The sequence below is a fragment of the Boleophthalmus pectinirostris genome, unplaced genomic scaffold, assembly GCF_026225935.1.
Source record: "Boleophthalmus pectinirostris isolate CB_2022bp ecotype Guang Dong unplaced genomic scaffold, ASM2622593v1 HiC_scaffold_5, whole genome shotgun sequence".
NCBI classification, from domain to species: domain Eukaryota; kingdom Metazoa; phylum Chordata; class Actinopteri; order Gobiiformes; family Gobiidae; genus Boleophthalmus; species Boleophthalmus pectinirostris.
The window spans coordinates 22760344-22779247 of NW_026571404.1; the positions used below are offsets into that span (position 1 = coordinate 22760344).

Here is an 18904-nt window from a genome sequence, read left to right on the forward strand (position 1 = left end):
TGACTGAACAATACAGAAGAGAGAAAAAAAAAAATCACTATTATACTGATATCTTACCTGGCAACAAGTCCAGAATGATATCTTTTCAGAAATAAATAATAAAAAAAGATATAAAATATTAATGATGTAAGGTTAGTAGATATGACAGATTTGACGTTTTAGGTTTAGGTTTAGGTTTGACACACAACCATACCATCACTAATGAGTAGTGCAGTGTGATAGAGCCAAGACAGCTTTTTGCCCATTACTGAACAGTGGACAGAAGTGATGCATGTTAGTAGTGACACCATTTATGTATGCTATTATTTTACCACAAACATTTAAAATTCACAGTGTACTTGGTTCATTCGTACACATGCACATTTGGGTCCTTACTGACTGTCAGCACTGCTTCAGATTAACTGTGAGAGGCTCCACTACACTCTGACAGATACTGAGATATATGACGCATTTCCATAGTGACAGGTCCATTTTAATGTCCAATAAGTATATGTTATTCAGTGTGTAGTTATAGTAAATTATGAGTTTTTATGCATGCATTTATCACAGGAAGAACTGACCCACTTTTTCACAGCTGTAAAACTCCCAGTACATTTAAAGGTACACTATCTTAGACTTAGACAAACTTTAATGATCCACGAGGGAAATTATTTGTATTTAACTACGTAACTTTGTTGGTGAAAGATCCACCGCCTGCTTGCCTCCATGGAGATGTTGGTGCTTCGTCTAGAATGTTCCACACATAGACTGTATAAAGAAGTGGCTTAAGCATGTGTGACGTCTCCCGTACCATTAGGCTCTGCTCAAATGAAGCTTGCGATGCTAGCAGTTATGGGGTGAATTTGAAGCCAGGCTCTATATTATGAATAGGATTTTTTTAATGGGCAAGATAGCAGAGAAAAACCCAGGATCATGTAGAGCGGGTTAATATGAACATTTGATCAAAATGACGAGGCTCACAGCAGCAGTTACAGAGAGAGGGGCCACAATATTCCAATGTAAGTCAATGGGAGCCAGGGTCAGAAGGAGCCGGAAGAGCAGGAATGCAAACTTCCTATTTGGAATGTGGTGGCTTGCGTGTTAGCTATGTCCATTTATATATACAGTCTATGGTTCCACAGTATGCCATTAAACTTTACCTTACCTTTGTCTTTATGACATTTATCCAATTACAAGTATTTTAATTGCTCAAAAATGTTAAAGCTTTAACTTTAATTACATGTCATCTTACTGTGGGGGTTGCCTCTGCACAGATCTGACCTGTAACTTGGCTTAGTAGCATCAACTACCTGACACTATGAAAATGGATAAGGCCATGCTGTGGAACATTCCAGGAAAAAGCAATAAGCATTTCCATGGAGACAAGAAGGTAACTGACATTGCACCCATACAGCAGAATAAAAACTAATAGCCTCAAGACTTCTAACAGAAATGATGGCAGGTGCTTATTTGACTTCTATGTGACAACAGTTGAGGCCTTATTGTGGTATCAGCCTCACCAAAGCTATGCCGAGCTATGGACAGCTATTTTAAATCTAAATATTGTCATAATTAGTTTCTATTATTATCTGGGGAACTCCTTTTTGTTGCCTGTTAATGTTGTCCACATCTCACATTTCCTCACCGTTTGTCTCATCCTTGCTGTGTGTAATGTGTGTTTGTGGCGTGCATCTGTGACCTCCTCTGTCTCCCAGGCGGCTTGGCGTCTGTACTCCACTGACGGCGCTCGGCCTTACCTCAGAGCCACATGGCATCACTACCAAAGCGCCCTCCCTCCCTTCAGGCATGTATCCCCCACCCACCACCAGCATCACCTGCAGTACCCACGACAACCCCTACCCATCATGCATCTGTTAACCAATAACCCTTCTCTTCTAACTCTCCTTCTCTCCCCCAATCGAATACATGCCGTCCTTTGCACTTTTCCCTAATAATTGTGATATTTGTCCCTCTGACTGTGCATGTAGTGTGTCTGGCGTAGTTATGCTGCTGATGAGAACTCGGTTTCCATTGCTACCTGGAAGCCTCATTTGAAGGCATTGCATACCTGCAGCCCCATCAAGTAGGTAACAACTTACAGACTCTAGCAACATGGCCGCTGCAGCTTACTCTTCTGCTCGAACATCTCTTCATCTTCATTGGTTTCTTCTGTTGAACGCTTGTGTTTTGTTTTTCTCCTGCAGATAGTGTTTGTTGAGCATGTGAGCAGTGCAACTTGTTTTGCTATCAAAGTTAAACATTTGCAATATAGAATTGACTAGTTCTTGGTCAGATGGTGGATTGTCAAGTGCATAAACTTGTTAAACAGGGGGTATTATGCAAATCCAATTTGTTTTAGCTTTCTAACATGTTATAACATTATTCCCTCACCAGAAACATGCTTGGAGAGGTTTAATCCATGCATGTTTGAGTATTATAGCATTTTCTTCCAGGTCCTATTTGAACTCCTTACTTTTAGCTGTAAGATTTTGTGCAATGCTCAGCCCACAAGCCTACGTCATTCATGCTCCCACACGACAATTCTCCATAAATTTACAACTGCTGTACCCAGCAACCTGACAAACCTGACATGATGTGCAGTAGTTTCATTAGCATGATGGTGTTGTGATAGAACTCTGAAGGGGGAGTGACTTGGGAAACATAGGACGGAGGACACAGAGCATGGTCAGTTTATCCAAGAATTAGGGTCTGTTTCCCTTGACATGTTAGGCTACCAAAGGTTAGAGAAGAAGACAACTTGCTTGACCCAGAGAAAGTCAAAACTTGGACTCGCTGTTCAGTTTTTCTTTCAATTTACCATCTGAAGTTAGCTTTGCATTTTTATATTATGATTCAACCCAACTCCTTTTATGGCATTTTTCAGAAAACATGATTTTTCAATGCTTTTCCAGTCTGTTTTCTGCTGCTGCTTCCAAGGATGACTGTGCATGTCCATTGCTTGCTTGTATTTGAAAGCCAGTGCCTCTCAGTGCTCCCTCCGGTTACACACACTATAATTTTGGCATGAGGTCTGACGTTATCCATTAGTCGAATCATTGGTGAACTGCTTATTTAGTTTTGCTGCAACACTGATTTCTCTCCTTTGTTTCCTTCCTCTTCATCCCACTAACCAGGAAAGAACAGGGAGAAACAACCTACAGGTTTGTATGACTCAGCCTGTCCCTCCATATACACTTATTCTTGACATGCTGTTACTGTGAAATAGATATAAAGTGTATACATTAGATAGAGTGGGTGGTTTGACAGGTTTAAACATATACTAAATTTGTCTTGAATAGAAACAAAGTGCCACAGTGTCTATTTACCATATATGCCATGAGAGAATGACAGCAAAATTAATAAATTGTGTAAAAATGTTATTAAAAGCAGTTTTTTGTTGTACAATTTAAAGTGTTAGGTAACTTATTTATAATTCATATTTTATAAAAATATAAATATATTTTCTAATATTATTAACCTATTTGTATCTCACTTTAAAGTTGTTATTTTATGAAAATGTAGTGGACAGATACCACGGTTCATAAATCATTTAGAAAAACTTAACATAAATCATTTAAACTCACTGAAATATGGTCCCAATATTGCCACTCTCTCTTCCCCTTTCACTTTACTTTCCTCTCAACTGCTATATGACCACAGCAAAGACTTGCAGTTTTTTGCGTCTGTAAAAATGTATGCTCTCCTTCAAAGACAGAAGCCTGTACCATGTCTGTACCATGACGCACTTTTTCCATTGTGATGTTATTTATATAACTCATCAAACACACGTCTGGAAGAGACAGAACGAAGTAGAAAAAGGGGAGGAGAGAGGAGATAGAGGATTTGAGAAGACAGAGAGGGATTTGTGACTTTAATTATGCTTGTATAGTTTTTACTGTGCAAAAAACCATGGTAACTTTTGGGGTCTTCATGTTGCCGCATATTAAAGAAAATAGTCTTAAACATACAAACAAATGTTTTACTCATCCCCAAACAAAACAACATTTAATTAGGGCTTGTTACATCCTCAACAAAATCCTCATTTAAAACACTTGCTTTAATTACCTTTGTTCTAAGAGTGCAGCAACAAAACCAATTAACTTTGTTGTAATTATATGCACACTTTTCATGGTATCTTTTCTTTCCCCGGGACCAGAACAAAAAGTGTCCTCTGTTATTAGCGGCTTTACAGTCTCCTACAGGCAGCATGGCGGCGGTAGGTAATGGGGTAAATGCTTTAGTGGTTTTCATTTAAGCAGACTTGTAAACACCAGCTGTAGTAAACTTTAGGCGCACCGCAGAGAAGTGTATCACACTGAGCGTAAGTGCGCCTTCAAGAGAGGGTTAATGGGCTTTTAATGAGGAGTCTAAGTATGCTCCTGGGCAGGTGTCATAGAGTGGTGAGTATAAAGAAAGGTAAAATATGATTATCTAAAATGTAAAGGTGCACTATGCAAGTTTTTGGATGGGTGTCTGTCACAAGCTTGTTTCTATGGATATGTCATTGCTCTGCCTGGAATGTTCCACAGTATGACTTTATCTCCACACAGATCTGACCTGTAACCTGGTCTGGTTTGGTCTCTATGAAGATAAAAAGTTTAAATCCATACTGTGAAACATTTCAGTCAAAGCAATAACATAGAAGAAAATAATTTGACTTACCCTCCACCAGAAAAGTTCCACAGTGCACCTTTAACAATAAATTAAATGCCAACAAAGCTGTATATAGTGCTTTGTAGTGTACTATAGTGTGTAGTCAGTCAGACCCCAAAACTTCTTCAAACAAAGTTACATTGATATTTTTAAGTTGGATAAATTATAAAGGCAATATTCCATATAATTTTTGTTCCCCAGTCATAAGGAAATCCAACATGTCTCCTCCCTCTTTTCCTAACTATACTCCTTCTTCCTCTCCACTCTAGTAAGGGTAGGAGTCATAGGCGACTCTTCAAAAGGTATACTTGGAAAATTAGGAGGTACTTACCCAGAATCCTCTGCCCCTGCTCTTGGCCCTGTAACCTGTGGATGGCATTGTCAATGTAGTTTTAGTTGATTTTAATGCTGAGGCCAACTATTGCCTGCTGCCTGTACAATGCTATTCAAAAAGTAGAGTTGTATACAGCCCAAAACAACCCTAAAGTATTATGCATGCATTTTTTCATTCAGAATGTAATGGTATAACACATTTGGTATTATTCAGTAAAATTTTCTAGTTTACCCCTACCACTGCATGTAACAAGCATAGGGTCGCATCAAACCCAGCTTTTTCAGAAAAAAAAAAAAAAAAATCAAAACTATTTTATTGTGAACTCCTCATCCAAAAAAAACTGTGTGAATATATGGGGAGAAAGAAATTGGGCAAAGATAGGCATAAGATTGGGCATAGATGAGAATCAACTTTAAAACATAAAGGCAAGCAAAGGCACGTTTTTATACAATATAGACTTCAGCATTACAAGTGTGGTGAGCCCATATAGGGAAATAAAATAGCCAGCATGAACTTTGATGCATCATACACTTGTTTGCTATGCATGAAACCGCAAATATTTGTGACTACCAATGTATTTTCATTATGATTCTGATAGTGAACAAGAGGACACTGAAGGCTTAGTCTACTGATTACATTAACAGAGACAGTCCAGAACTCTATAGTGTATTTAGTAGTTTTTGGAGATGTCGTCCCAGACGTGCTCTGTTCTGGTGTTTGTAGCATGTCAGATGAATGGATGATATTTGGGCTGAAGGGGAAGACAGAATGCTGCCCTATGTCTGCTCTGCTCTTCTCACTCTCTGAGAGGAAATAAGTTTTGACATTGTCTTTTTTCTCTGTCTCCCTCCTTGTGTGTTTCATCTTCAATGTCTACCATCCTCCCTTTTTTCATCCTTATTTAACCCCACCTCTGTTTGTACTTTTACCCCCCTCTGCCTCTGCCTGACTGTCATTGGCATCACCACCTCTTATTTTGTACAGTCAGAAGTTGAGTTTTAAGGAGCGCGTGCGAATGGCGAGTCCACGTGGTCAAAGTATGAAAAGCCGGCAGACATCCATGAATGAGCGCCAGCGCTGTTCCCCCGGTAACGATGTGGGGGGCGGTGCAGAGCTGATGGGTGGAAGTCCAGCGAAAGTTCAAAAGAGCTGGAGCTTCAATGACCGCACCCGATTCAGGCCATCACTGCGACTCAAGAGCCAAATACGAACACCAGTGCCTGATGGTGAGCAGACAACTTACAATGCTTTGAAAATAAAAATGTGAACTCAAAAGCGATATGTTGCATTATCTTCATGTATATGTTTTACAATAAACTTACAAAAGAAGACCACATTTACTACTTAGAACAATTCCATCTCATTTCTCAAACGTATTTGTTCCATTCTTTCTTTTGCCTGGAATGTTCCACAATATGGCATTTAACTAACCTGTCTTCATGGGTACAAGTTGAGCATGCAATGCTACCAGGTCAAATTACAGGTCTAATCTGTGGAGAAATAACCTTGCTCACAGTAAGAATACAACATAGATATGTTTAATGCCCTAATCTGCAACATTCCTGACAAAGCAGGCCATGTCAGGCAGGTGACACCCACCAGAAAAATTACATGGTGCTCTTTTAATTTTACTTTTATTTGTGATTTATCTTCCCACTTGCCTCATGATGATCTGGCAAAATGGTTTCCAATTTAGAAAAAAAATCTATTCCAAGCTGGGCATAAATTTGCCCCTCTGAGATGTCCAGAATGAATTTCAAACCTTATTAGAAATTGCAGTCCTGACAATATTTTATCTATGGGTTTAACGTTTCTGCCCAGACTTTATTATTGATGAAATGTTTGTTTTTGCAGTGGACCCTGGGATGACCACAGAAGACTCTTTAGATGAGAGAGGCTGCCATTGTGATGTTACAGTGGAGGATCTGTCTGCTCCTCTCAAGGCTGTCATCAGGGCTGTCAGGTGAGAGCTTCTGCTGCTGCTTAAAAGTATACTTTATACCATTTTATACTATCATTCTAACCAGCATATTTATGGTGGATTGAAATGTATGTGATTTGTTTCGATATTACATTTATGAAAAATACAAATTTTTCAAATATGTATTAATAATAATATGTAATTCCAGCAGCAGCCATGCAGCCAGCTACTGTATATAACATAATAGCAGAAATAGTGGGCTATAGAGTTGTATCCTCATGAAGCCTCTTGAGAAAACCACATCCATAATACAATGTATATGTCCTCAGCCTCATGTTGTTACCCCCTCTGATGTACACATGTAATGCTGTATAAGACATACACTGACACATGCTGTCAGTCCATGGTTCTCATGTCATTTTCTTCTTCCTCCAGTCCAGAATGATGAATAATTGCTGTATTTTTTTCACCATTTGAGCTGTTTCACTGTTTCACGGTTTATCTGCTCAGCTGGAGCCTGGCCCTGGGGACCTGAGCACAGTATACACAGTATATATATATGTGTGTGTTTTGTTCACATAGGTCAGACCTTTGCTATTTGACACTGGCACCAGCTCCCTGTGTTTGTGATGTGTTTTCCAAGTGGGGCAAACAGATTCTGTCACTTGACAGTTTTCTATCATGGCATAGTTTAGGCACCAGGAAATAGCTGATATCTGTTTAAACTGGACATTAGAAAAAAGTGTAATCTAGTATAATTCTCTCTTCTGCCTGTGAGGCTGCCTGTCAGCTAATTCAATTCAATTTGACCACTAAATGTTAATTGTCTCAGGCCTTCTCCATCTCTGTCTCTTTTCTAATTTACCTTTATCACCCAATTTCGGTCAGGTTGCTGTGCAAATGTGCTACTACCACTATGAAGGGCTTAATTTCTGAAACTTAAGTAATCATATTTCTCTCTGGATACATCCTAAGAGCACCACCCCCACACTACAGGCACTTGTCTATTATGAAAAACTGGAAGAATCGGGCATCTGGATAAATTTTTAGTTACATTTTAGTAGCATTTTGTAAAACAGGCAAGGTTTTAACTTAAGTTCTGTACAAATCTCTATTGGACAATCTTGTGCCCACCCAGCAGGCCTATTCCTGGGCTATCCCAAACTGTGTCTTTCCCAGGGTGTCAGGTTGAAGAAGGGCACCCCCTCCCCTGTCAGAACTGTTATTACACTGGCTCATCTGTCATTATTGTTGCCATTTAGACAGTGAGAAAAATCAGGCAACTAGGGACAATGTGAATGTAGTGGGGAGTCTAAAAGAACTACATGCACATCTCACCTTTCATGTATCAATATTATTCACTCATCTGAGATTTTGAATAGCAAAGAGGTGCAGGCTTTCAATCATGTTTGGTTGTTTAAGATCAAGACCGCTTTGGTTTCATTATATGACCATAACGGTATCTGAGAAAATGTTAATCACTGTCCAAAGGGAAGCAACAACTGCAACGAAGGCCAGTCTGTTGGGAATGTGCCTCCATCTAGTGGTCACTTGCATTAATCACACTTGTTAGAATTGCACATGTACGTTCATGGCACATTATGAAAAGGTTCTAATCTGCACCTCTGTCTCCACGTAGAATTATGAAGTTTCACGTTGCAAAGAAGAAGTTTAAAGAAACACTGCGCCCATATGATGTGAAAGACGTCATAGAGCAGTACTCTGCGGGACATTTGGATATGCTCTGTCGCATCAAGAGCCTTCAGACAAGGTACCTAACCAACCTAACTTTAAATAGCCCAAACTGTTTTCTTTTGTAATGCATTGATCCTGCATCTACACAATATTTCATGCAGAATTCTTTCATTCTGTCTCTTGATAACCTCACTGTGCCTGCCTCTCATGTGCCCTTTCTTCCTCAGATTAGACACTGTTGTGGGTCCTCCTCCGCGACCCTTCAGCAGTCGTGTCAGAAACTTCTCCTCTCCCTCTCTACATTTATATTACAGCCAGGCCCGGAGGAAGCACACAGCAGCAGGGTCAGGCGTAGCCCGTCACTCATGTCTGTTACTAACAGTTTCACCTGCTCACATTTGAGTCGCAGATCTAATCTATACTGGTTTGATCTGGGTTTTAGTAATATGTGTATACTCACTGTATACACAAACTAACAGTATAGATGTAATTAATTATTTGTGTTTTCAATATTATTATTGTATTTTATAAAGGTTTGCATTGCAGTTTTGTACATTTCTCTTGTTGGTATATTTATTCACATTAGAAGAGTAATACTTTGTACTCAGCCGTCTACTTGAATAACAGTTCACTAACTGTGTGAGGTTGTCTCCGAATAACTCTAGTTATTTGTGAGTCTGTCAGTTGTTGGTTCCTGTAGTATTGTGCTTTTGCAGCTTCAGCTGAGTGTCTGATGTGGTCTTTCTCCTGTCTCCAGTGCGACAGGCTCTGGTCCCAGCCTCAGTAGCCGTCCCAGGAACATGACCGCTCCTGCACTACACAGTTATTACAGCAACAACAGGAGAAATCGCTCAGGGTTACTTTAACTAAACTACATTTGAGCAAGAATAGCTTTGTGTTTGTAATAAAATAATATGAAAATGTGATGAACAGAAAAGCATGATGGGATGAAATTAACAGTAAATTTTCACAAGTTGTCAACTGAAGAATGTAAACATTTATATAAAAATTTATTACACACTTGCCATAATGTACTTCACTAATGTGATAGTTGTTTGACCAGATTTTGTCATCATAAAAATGTTTTTTCGTCCTGAGGAGTTTATGTATGAATGAGTACTTCTAACTGGCTTTAAAAATGTACACAGTGTGTTTTATCTTTGCATGTTGGGCCATAACATTCAGAATCCAGTGGGTTAAATGCTGGAAAATAGACCTACACAACAGAAGAGTTACCTGACCAGTCAGAACCACACACTTTGTCAAAACTTTACAAACATGAGTGGGACTGGAATTGCAGCTCTATGGTCCGCCTCCAGACCCTTCTGGATTTTAATTGAATGTCTTTGAACTGAATAACTTTGAACTGACTGTAGGACTGGCTGGTCGTGTAAAAGGATTTTGGCTTAGCAAGATTTTATATTCATATTTGCATTGTTCTGTAAATGTTCTGCCTGGCTTGAAATAGTCTTGATTTCATTTATTATGTCTTATAAGTGCTCAGTGAGAATACTTGAATAAGGATTGTTCATATGTGTATCTAGGGTGGACCAAATCTTGGGAAAAGGACAGATTTCTGCAGACAAAAAAATAAGAGAAAAACTACATCAAGATGGAGACTCAATGGAGGGCTTGAGCATGCTGGGACGAGTCTGTAAGGTAGAAAGACAGGTCAGTCTGAAAATGTTTACAAAAAAGCATTGCATCATATCTGTTCAAACTAATGTGTTATTTATTTTATTACCAGGTCAGCTCTATCGAGTCAAAGTTGGATTCTTTGTTGGATGTTTATCGCCAGGCCTTACAGAAAGGCCCCTCTGCACTCTCATCCTTGCCCCTGTTTGAACTGGACAACAACCAGAACCATAACTCAGACTACCGCTCCTCCCCGCACGGGCGCGACCTGGGTGGCAGTGGTAGAGAGGGATGTGATGGTGGCCGGCGCTCCCATGGATCCAACCCCAGGGGCCTGAGACTGATTTTAGCACCGGCTGATGATGATGTCCCACCAGACTCTGCCCCTCCGTCGTACCCACCTTCTACTGCTTCCCTGTCTCCTTCTCCACTCCTGCCCCCTGAGAGCCCCTATCCTACACTGTTAACACCCAATGTTTCCTCAAAAAGATCCCACTTTCCTGACCTGCCGCCTCTGCCCCCCTCCTCGGGACCCTTCACCCTCCAGCTGCCCCCAGTGCTCCACCCCTCCCACTTGCAATGCCCCTCAGACTCTGTCCCAGATGATTTAGAGACAGAGGAGGGCCGCCTGGGACCTTCTTTAATAGTTAGATCTAGTCTGGATGTGGATCAAGAGGATAGTGAGGTATCCCAAGAAGGGGTTGAATTGCGGCATAAGCCTGGGTTCAAGGGTGAAAGTGTGTGGAGGAGGCATATGAGTTTGGAAATCAACCCCTTACTACTACTCTCCTCTAGCCCAGACCGGAGAGCATCAGACTGGAGAAGTGGTCTGGGGAAGTCCTTGTCCGTGCACAACCTGAGCCAGGCGCAGAGAGACTGTGGCCTGTCCTCCAGACTTAACAACAGCAGCAGCAGCAGCAGTGAACAGGGCCCTGGAGAGAGCAACTGGGACGACACAGACCTGTTTATCAGTGAATGTAAACTGGCTCCTCATGAAGGACATTTTAACTTCCTGTCTCCAGGACCTGAGGCCAGCCGCTCCGAGCAGAGTGTGGAAGGCGGGGGTCCTCACACCTCAGACTTTCTCAGTCAGTCTACGCACACAGACAGGGCATAACCACTGACAGGACACTTTCAAACAGTGGTGCAGAACAAACTTCATCAACAAATGAAATGAACAGTAACATTCAGCATCTGATGTTTTATATTTTCTTTTAGCTTTGATATCTGTACATAACTTATTTCATAAACAATTCATTTTAATACTGTTGTTCTGTATTAATATTGAGTGAAAACTGTTGCAGAATTCAACATTGCCCAAACATAAATTATATCTAATAGGCCATTTATCCATGGGACATGACAAAATTTAACATTTAATATTATTTCTGTTTAACTTTTCTGTGCCCAGCTTGGTTCCTGAAGGTTAGAAGCAAAATTCCAGTTTAAGTTATTGCATTAGACTATAAAGACTTACTGAGAGCTCTATAGGCGTATCTTACAATGGGCCTTTGCTATTTATTTAAATAAAATTGACATTTAACCGTACATGATCAACTTAGATAATTTACTGATTAAAAGTAGCTATTTATTTAACTTAGCCCTTGTATTGACAATCCCTTATTTTTACAGAGTTTTGGGTGCAACATTTATCTAATTTAAAGAGTTACAGCTACTCATCTAAACCAGCTGGTTCTCAACCTTTTTATTTACGATCTATTGATGTTTGCAACCCCCCAAAACAATAATAGGCTACCAGAAAATAAATGCTTAAGTAGCCTTATCTCGAATGTTTGATTTTATTTTCAGGACTTGGACTACTAGACCTATATAAATTAAATTTGTACACCATTTAATGAAAAATTAATATTTACCATTGCATCTGAAGGTGTGACCATACCTTTTTAGACCATTGCATTTTCAGTATTTCATCTTTTGTGACCCAAGGTTGAGAACCATTGCTCAATAGAGCAGAAGTGGCCAATAATATATTTTGTATGTGAACCAAAAATACATATCAGTTTAATCAGCCTTGTTTTTGCCAACAATTCAATATGTAGCTCTGTTAAGAATGGTCCAGTCCTGTGTTGTCACAGCAGTCTTAATTGTTAACATAGCTGGCATTTAAATTTACTTGAATTAACTAAAATATTAGTAGTCCTATTTAGCAAAATACAGATGTCAATAAAGGCTTAAGTTATGAAAACTACCCTATGTCTTTGTGAAAAAGGTTGATCCTGAAAATGTGAAAATAGTTGTCTAGGCCAAAATGAAGAGAAAGAAAGATAGGCCACTCAACACTCTATACATTAGGTCTGGGTCACTGTCTGGTCTACTCCAGGTCTATTTTGAATTGTACTTTTTAAATTATTATTTACAGGGCTTCAGGTACCAGGCCTATGGACTGAGGTTACTGATGCTGGTACAAGTGTCATGCTTGCATCTTGGGACTTAGACTTTGTTCAGTGACTACAGAAATAGCCTTAATACACATGTTTATTTGAAATTCATACAAAAATGCACGTTATGTTTGGAATGAAAAAATGTAAAAATCATTTTAAAAGGGCCTACTTTAATAAAGACCAACTTCAGAACCTGATGTCTTATGTGTTTTCATATAACCTTTGATGCCTGGGCAAAACATAAAATAAACTTGTGTAAAAAGTTTATTTACACATTTGTTTTTTGTTTTGGTTATTTTAATATAGACCCTTCAAAGTTTGTAAACATTGTGCTTTCTCGGGAGCGGGGCTGAACGGACTATGGCGCTCACAAGTGTAAACTAGTACGTTTTAGGAGGGATTTTGTGGCTTTTAAACATGGAGGGTGCAGAAGGAATGCCAGGTTCGGTTGAATTCGATCTCGGAACCGTCTGACCCATACCACGCACAGGAGTGGCACGAAGCTGTGAATGATCCAGTGAGTGTTTAACCGAGTAAAGTGACAAACACAACTCAGTGGATGCAGTAAACAGTATAAAAAAAATGTGTGTGACGTCACTTGACCCCATAAATGAGGATTGTGGGAAATTAAGTCCTATCGTAGTAGTTCTAGTTGAGTGCCCAGCATTTTGATCTTAAAATGTTCGTATTAATTCCACATGATCCAGTTTTTTTGTTTGTTTCTTTGTTTGTTTGTTTTTTTTTTTTCGATCCTGCTGTTTTGTCCGTCACAAAATCCTATTCATAATATAGAGTCTGGCTCCAAATTCAGCCCTGTAACCGTGAGCATCAGTAGCTTCGGTTGAGTGGCGCTGAACCGTAGACTGTAAATATCAATGCGCGGAACCCTGCCCATCTCAGGTGCGCTGCAATCAGAGGCCGCGGAAAGATGTCTGACTGGGAAGATGAATACAACGAACATGGCGTTGCAATTCACAAAAACAGGACTAAACCGGCTCCTGCTACGTGGGATGTTCCACACAAAGGTCGGGAAAGGGAAAACATTTCTTTTGGCTTTAAAAGTGGCAGGAGATTTGTTACCCCGAGCGATGGACGGTCTGAAAGCTACATTCATAGTGATTCCCAAGAGCAAAGGTGGAGAAGTGAGGGGCCTCCGAGGCACGGCCGGGACCATGGAGCTCCTTCTCGGCGACCGTTCAGAGACGGAGCGGAGTCCAGGACCGTCACTATTAATGTGGATAATGCTTTGGTCGGCAGAGTCATCGGTAAGATCAGAGTCTGCTAAATCATGTGCTCTGTGCCTTAAACTATGTTAGCTGTCTAAGCTAACATGTTAACACGTGGCTTTTCATATTTGTTTAACCGACGAACTATCCAGCACATATATACATCTACTATATTAAAAATGTAATATATATATATATATATATATATATATATATATATATATTATTATTATATCATTATAAAAATATATAAAAGAAAGTTTAAAACTAATAGATAATACCCTGCCTTGGAAAATGTTTAAGGACGAGGAGGGAGCAAGATCCATGAACTTGAGGAGCGCTCTGGTGCTAGAATCAAGGCAAGTCTTGCAAAGTTTACAAGAGAGGGAACGAGTGTGTGTGTCTGTGTAAAAATATTAATTACAGGCACAGTTTGTTTTCTGGATAGTATTGCACTTTTCCCATTATAGATCAATAAAGGAGACTATGAAGGTGAAGTGTCCATATTTGGCCCTCCCTCTGCCCAACAAAAAGCCAAGGAAATGATTGAAGAACTTGTGTCAGATGGCTTTTCACAGAGGCGCGATGGTAGCTTAAAAAAAAAAAAGTATTAAAGGATGTTTGGCAGTGTATATGCTACTAATGTTTGTAACATGCTCCTTTCATGGTGAAGGAAATGACTATGGTGGTGAAGGAGGAGATGGCTCTGTTTGGTCAAGTTCCCAGTTGAAGTCTGCAGAAGTGGCCCCACCCCGACCACAGATTGACTGGAACTCCATTAGAGAAAACAAGGATAAGTTTGAGGAACTGAAGTGGGAGGGTAAGGACATATAACATGTGTAAGATTGCAGTTGTGATTGACTGCATTTGAATGTTTTTATCAACAGGCCTGCCACCATTAAAAAAATACTTTTACAAAGAGTGCAAAAGTGTATCCATGCTGACAGCTGAAGAAGTCAGCGAGTGGAGGTAATTGAATAAAAAAAAAAAATGCTTTAACTGTACAGCAGAGGGCATAATTGAACACTGTTCATAACTATCTATTCCTCCATCTACCTCGATCTATCTCTGGGTCTGACATAAACATTTAACATTTTACCTAATTATGCAATTATTTTATTATTCATACATAACTACTGAGTGCTATTAAATGTGTTTGTTTCTTTACAGGAAGGGCAACAACAATATTTTTGTAGATGATCTAAAGGAGGAAGGAGAAAAACGTCAGATTCTTAATCCCTGCCGTACATTCCTTGAGGCTTTTGAGCATTATCCAGAAATTATGGAGAACATTGAGCGTGTTGGCTTTGTTAAACCGACCCCTATACAGGTGTGACTAGTGTTTATTTCTCTGGATAAGGATCATGCAGTTTCAAACATTTTGGACTGGATAGATGTCATTATTGTAATATAGGTGTATTGTTTAAAAACTCTAGTATCTAATTGATCTGATTCATGCAAAGGTGCACTGTAAAGTAGAGTGAAGTACAAGGTTGTCAGACTGGTTCCAGGGTTCTTTAAAAGTGAAACTAAAAGCTACAAATGAGTTATAGTTTCATTTTCCTGGAAACTACTGAGTTTTGCTGGTACACTACAATACAACATCTTTAGAATGTAGACTACGTGGCAGTATTAAAAAAAAGTAAACATTGGGTAAATGGCCATAATATATAACATATTGATTTAATGCTGATACAACTGCACCTTGTATAAGTTTTAATAAACCCTAAATATTCAAAATCTCTGCTCTTACTGATTGCAGTCACAGGCATGGCCTGTGTTGCTATCTGGAGAAGACCTCATAGCCATTGCACAGACAGGAACGGGGAAGACACTGGCATACCTGCTGCCTGGATTTATTCATATGGATGGACAGCCTGTGTATGTGAAGGTTTAGCTTTACAGTGACATTTTCTCTTATGCTTTTAAACAGCCTTACCTATTATAACACTATGCTGTTCTGGTTAACTTTGATGTGATATAAACTTTTCTTTTTCAGTCCTAAATCTGAGAGAGGAGGCCCAGGTATGTTGGTTTTGACTCCCACGAGAGAGTTGGCATTACAGATTGAGGCAGAATGTGGCAAGTATCAATACAAGGACTACAAGAGGTACTAATATCAAAAAATGTAAAAGTGGTTCATGTAATTTAAGTATACAATTGCTGCATTTCTGTGGTTTGCAGTATCTGCATTTATGGAGGAGGGGACAGACGGGGTCAGATCAACATGGTCAAAGCCGGAGTGGATATTGTGATTGCCACACCAGGTCGACTCAATGATCTACAAATGAATGAACTCATCAATCTACGCTCCATCACTTATTTGGTTTGTGATTATTTGTGTCTTAGATTGAAAAATTTAACAAAAGTAAATGAATTCTTTTTTGAAGGTTCTTGATGAAGCAGACCGAATGTTGGACATGGGTTTTGAACCACAGATTATGAAGATTATCCTAGACATCAGGCCAGATCGACAGACTGTTATGACAAGGTATGGCCTTGTTGCTTAAAACTTAGTTGTAATTACATTTACTATTTTTTACACCCCTGTTAGTGCCACCTGGCCCTCTGGAGTTCGACGACTGGCCAAATCTTATCTGAAAAATCCCATGATGGTTTATGTGGGCACACTGGACTTGGCAGTAAGTAAATGCTTAGTTTTGACAGACAATGATAACATTGGGTAATGTTACAGATGTTTTTTCTCCCCCCGACATAGGCCGTCAACACTGTGAAGCAGAACATTGTTGTTCTTGCTGAAGATGAGAAGAAGGCTTTCCTGTTAGATTTTATCAGAGACATGAAGCCAGATGATAAAGTCATTATTTTCGTTGGCAAAAAGATCATGTAGGCTATCACTAAACATGTGCACACTGAAACCCTAACCAAATGCAAAGAATTCCTTATTCTTTTTTTCATAAATATCAGAACTATAATCCTCCCCTAATGCTTTAATGTGGAGCCCTGTTAAGTGGCAAATAAATGTGAAGAGAAAAAGGGCTGTGGGATTTGGCATAGAGTGGGTTGAGCAGCTATGCTATCAGTGCAGTTTTGAAGATCTCTTGGTTTGACACATTTGGGGCTCCAGCGTAAATGCAGCAAGTCACAGATCATACAAATGGTGCAAAAATTTCCTCACCTACAGAAGTCCAGAGCCCCTTCATCGAGGCTGCTTTAGTCCTGAATTCTATTAATAGCTTATGTGCAGGTTCCTATGATGATCAGTTTAACATTTTACCTGGTTAAATAAAAACACCCACACATTACTAGTGAGCTCACTGTATGAAAGAGTGTTATGTTGGTCTTGTTTAGTGCAGATGATCTGTCGAGTGACATGTGTCTGAAGGGTCTTGCAGTTCAGAGTCTCCATGGTGACCGTGAGCAGTGTGACCGTGAAGAGGCACTCAAGGATTTTAAAAACAGTATGTCAATGAACTGAAATTTAAGAGAAATTTTTAGCTTTAAAAATGTGTGTCTTTCAGGCAGAGTTCGTATCCTCGTGGCCACTGACCTTGCATCGCGTGGGTTGGATGTAACAGACATCACACATGTCTTCAACTTTGACTTTCCTCGAAACATAGAGGAGTATGTTCATCGCGTGGGCCGCACAGGCAGAGCTGGGTACATGTGTCTTCTATTGTGTACTTCCAGTGGCAGACCGTGCATTTCACACCTAGGCCTTCAGTAGTGCTCCATCTGAAACAATCCACTCCTCAATAACTGTTTTGTGGTTATAAAAGCCATCTTATTATACAGAAGCATAGTATAAAGAGCCATGGAGATTCCATGCATGGAGAAATGATGAGAGGGGTGTGTGCGGTGCACGGAGAAGTGAGGAGTGCTGGGGTGCTAAATCAGGACTTTTTGTCGGGACCTGAAGGTGCACCCGTGTAGACTGTCGGTTGACCGGAGATGAAGGGACTCAGCGCCGCAAGGGACTCATTTCAGCTGTCGGCTGATTGTGCTTTGAGGACACCCTGCTCCGCGGACTCGCTCTCTCACTCTCTTGCACTCTCTCAAGTCGAAGATAGTCCTGATTTAGACCTGGTTTAGACCTGGTTCCACTACAGATGCAGTTTGCTGCTTTGGCTCCTGCAAACTCTGACTGTCCAGTCAGCGAGTCTGAATACGGTGACATCGTACGCCTGCTAGAAGGCCCTGGCGATACCAACTCAAAATCTGATTGGTTGAAGCAACAGTTTCATGGACATTTATTTTGTGTTTGAGGTCCTGCAGAATGGATTGTGAAAGCCTCATGCACGCTTCTTTGACTTTGACTCTACCTGGCAACAAATGATGGCTGAAATGTGATTGGTCAAATGCTTTAATATAAAAATACATGTCTGGAAGCAGCACAAGCATTGTAAAAGCTCTGAAAGGAAGTGAACAAACCATTTGGAATTATTTAATAATATAATTAACATCAGTCTGATTCAGATCATTTTTTAGGCCAGCAGAGAAGGCCTTGCAGGTCCCGACACCCCACCACTGTGTACATCACATTTACGTAATTCTGTGCTTATATGCTGGCAATGCTAATACTAAAAAAAACTGTTGAATCTTGTTCCAGGCGGTCAGGTACTGCTGTTACCTTGGTGACCAGAGACAACTGGAGGATGGCCCCAGAGTTGATTCACATTCTCGAGCGAGCTGGGCAGGTGACTCTTACTACCTTCTAATTGAAATCTAATATATAAGCACTGGTTGAATTATACAAGCCACGTTTTATATTTGCAGGAGGTCCCTACAGAATTGGTGCTGATGGCTGAAAGGTATGAGAAGCACAAGCGAGAGAGGGAGATGTTTCCACGAGAGGGACGTGGAGGAGGAAGAGGAGTAGCAGGTGGAGGAAGACGGGGGGGCTGGAGAGACAGAGGAGAGAGGAGAGATGGAGGTCGCAGAGATCGGGAACCAAACTGGGGATTCTGATTCATTTTTTTATACTACAATTTGCATTGTTTTATGTTTGACACACATATATATATATATATATATATATATATATATATATATATATATATATATATATATATATATATATATACATACACACACACAC

At 40.0% G+C, this 18904-nt stretch overlaps 2 protein-coding genes across 3 annotated transcripts in view; both read left to right on the forward strand.

Annotated features, from left to right (window-relative positions):
• Nucleotides 1–12778, forward strand: part of LOC110156911 (potassium voltage-gated channel subfamily KQT member 5-like) — a 66882-nt gene extending 54104 nt beyond the window's left edge. Inside the window, exons 8-16 of the mRNA XM_055162617.1 lie at nucleotides 1968–2062; nucleotides 3114–3140; nucleotides 5951–6192; nucleotides 6821–6929; nucleotides 8527–8658; nucleotides 8810–8953; nucleotides 9340–9438; nucleotides 10127–10253; nucleotides 10330–12778. Of these exons, the coding sequence (XP_055018592.1) occupies nucleotides 1968–2062; nucleotides 3114–3140; nucleotides 5951–6192; nucleotides 6821–6929; nucleotides 8527–8658; nucleotides 8810–8953; nucleotides 9340–9438; nucleotides 10127–10253; nucleotides 10330–11334 (1980 nt within the window). The 3' untranslated portion in view covers nucleotides 11335–12778. The remainder of the gene's footprint in view (nucleotides 1–1967; nucleotides 2063–3113; nucleotides 3141–5950; nucleotides 6193–6820; nucleotides 6930–8526; nucleotides 8659–8809; nucleotides 8954–9339; nucleotides 9439–10126; nucleotides 10254–10329) is intronic.
• Nucleotides 12779–13300: 522 nt separating this feature from the next.
• ddx43 (DEAD (Asp-Glu-Ala-Asp) box polypeptide 43) lies at nucleotides 13301–18817 on the forward strand. 2 transcript variants are annotated; one of them, XM_020921144.2, is made up of 16 exons: nucleotides 13301–13884; nucleotides 14149–14204; nucleotides 14316–14433; nucleotides 14519–14665; nucleotides 14733–14814; nucleotides 15016–15175; nucleotides 15608–15726; nucleotides 15845–15955; nucleotides 16030–16171; nucleotides 16236–16336; nucleotides 16400–16487; nucleotides 16565–16692; nucleotides 17158–17267; nucleotides 17328–17466; nucleotides 18416–18503; nucleotides 18583–18817. In XM_020921144.2, the coding sequence occupies exons 1-16, from the start codon at nucleotides 13548–13550 to the stop codon at nucleotides 18772–18774; spliced, it is 2118 nt and encodes a 705-aa protein (XP_020776803.2). In that variant the 5' UTR covers nucleotides 13301–13547; the 3' UTR covers nucleotides 18775–18817. The 2 variants fall into 2 exon arrangements, with proteins under 2 accessions (XP_020776803.2, XP_055018334.1); XM_055162359.1 differs by lacking the exons at nucleotides 14149–14204; nucleotides 14316–14433.
• The last annotated feature ends 87 nt before the right edge of the window (nucleotides 18818–18904 follow it).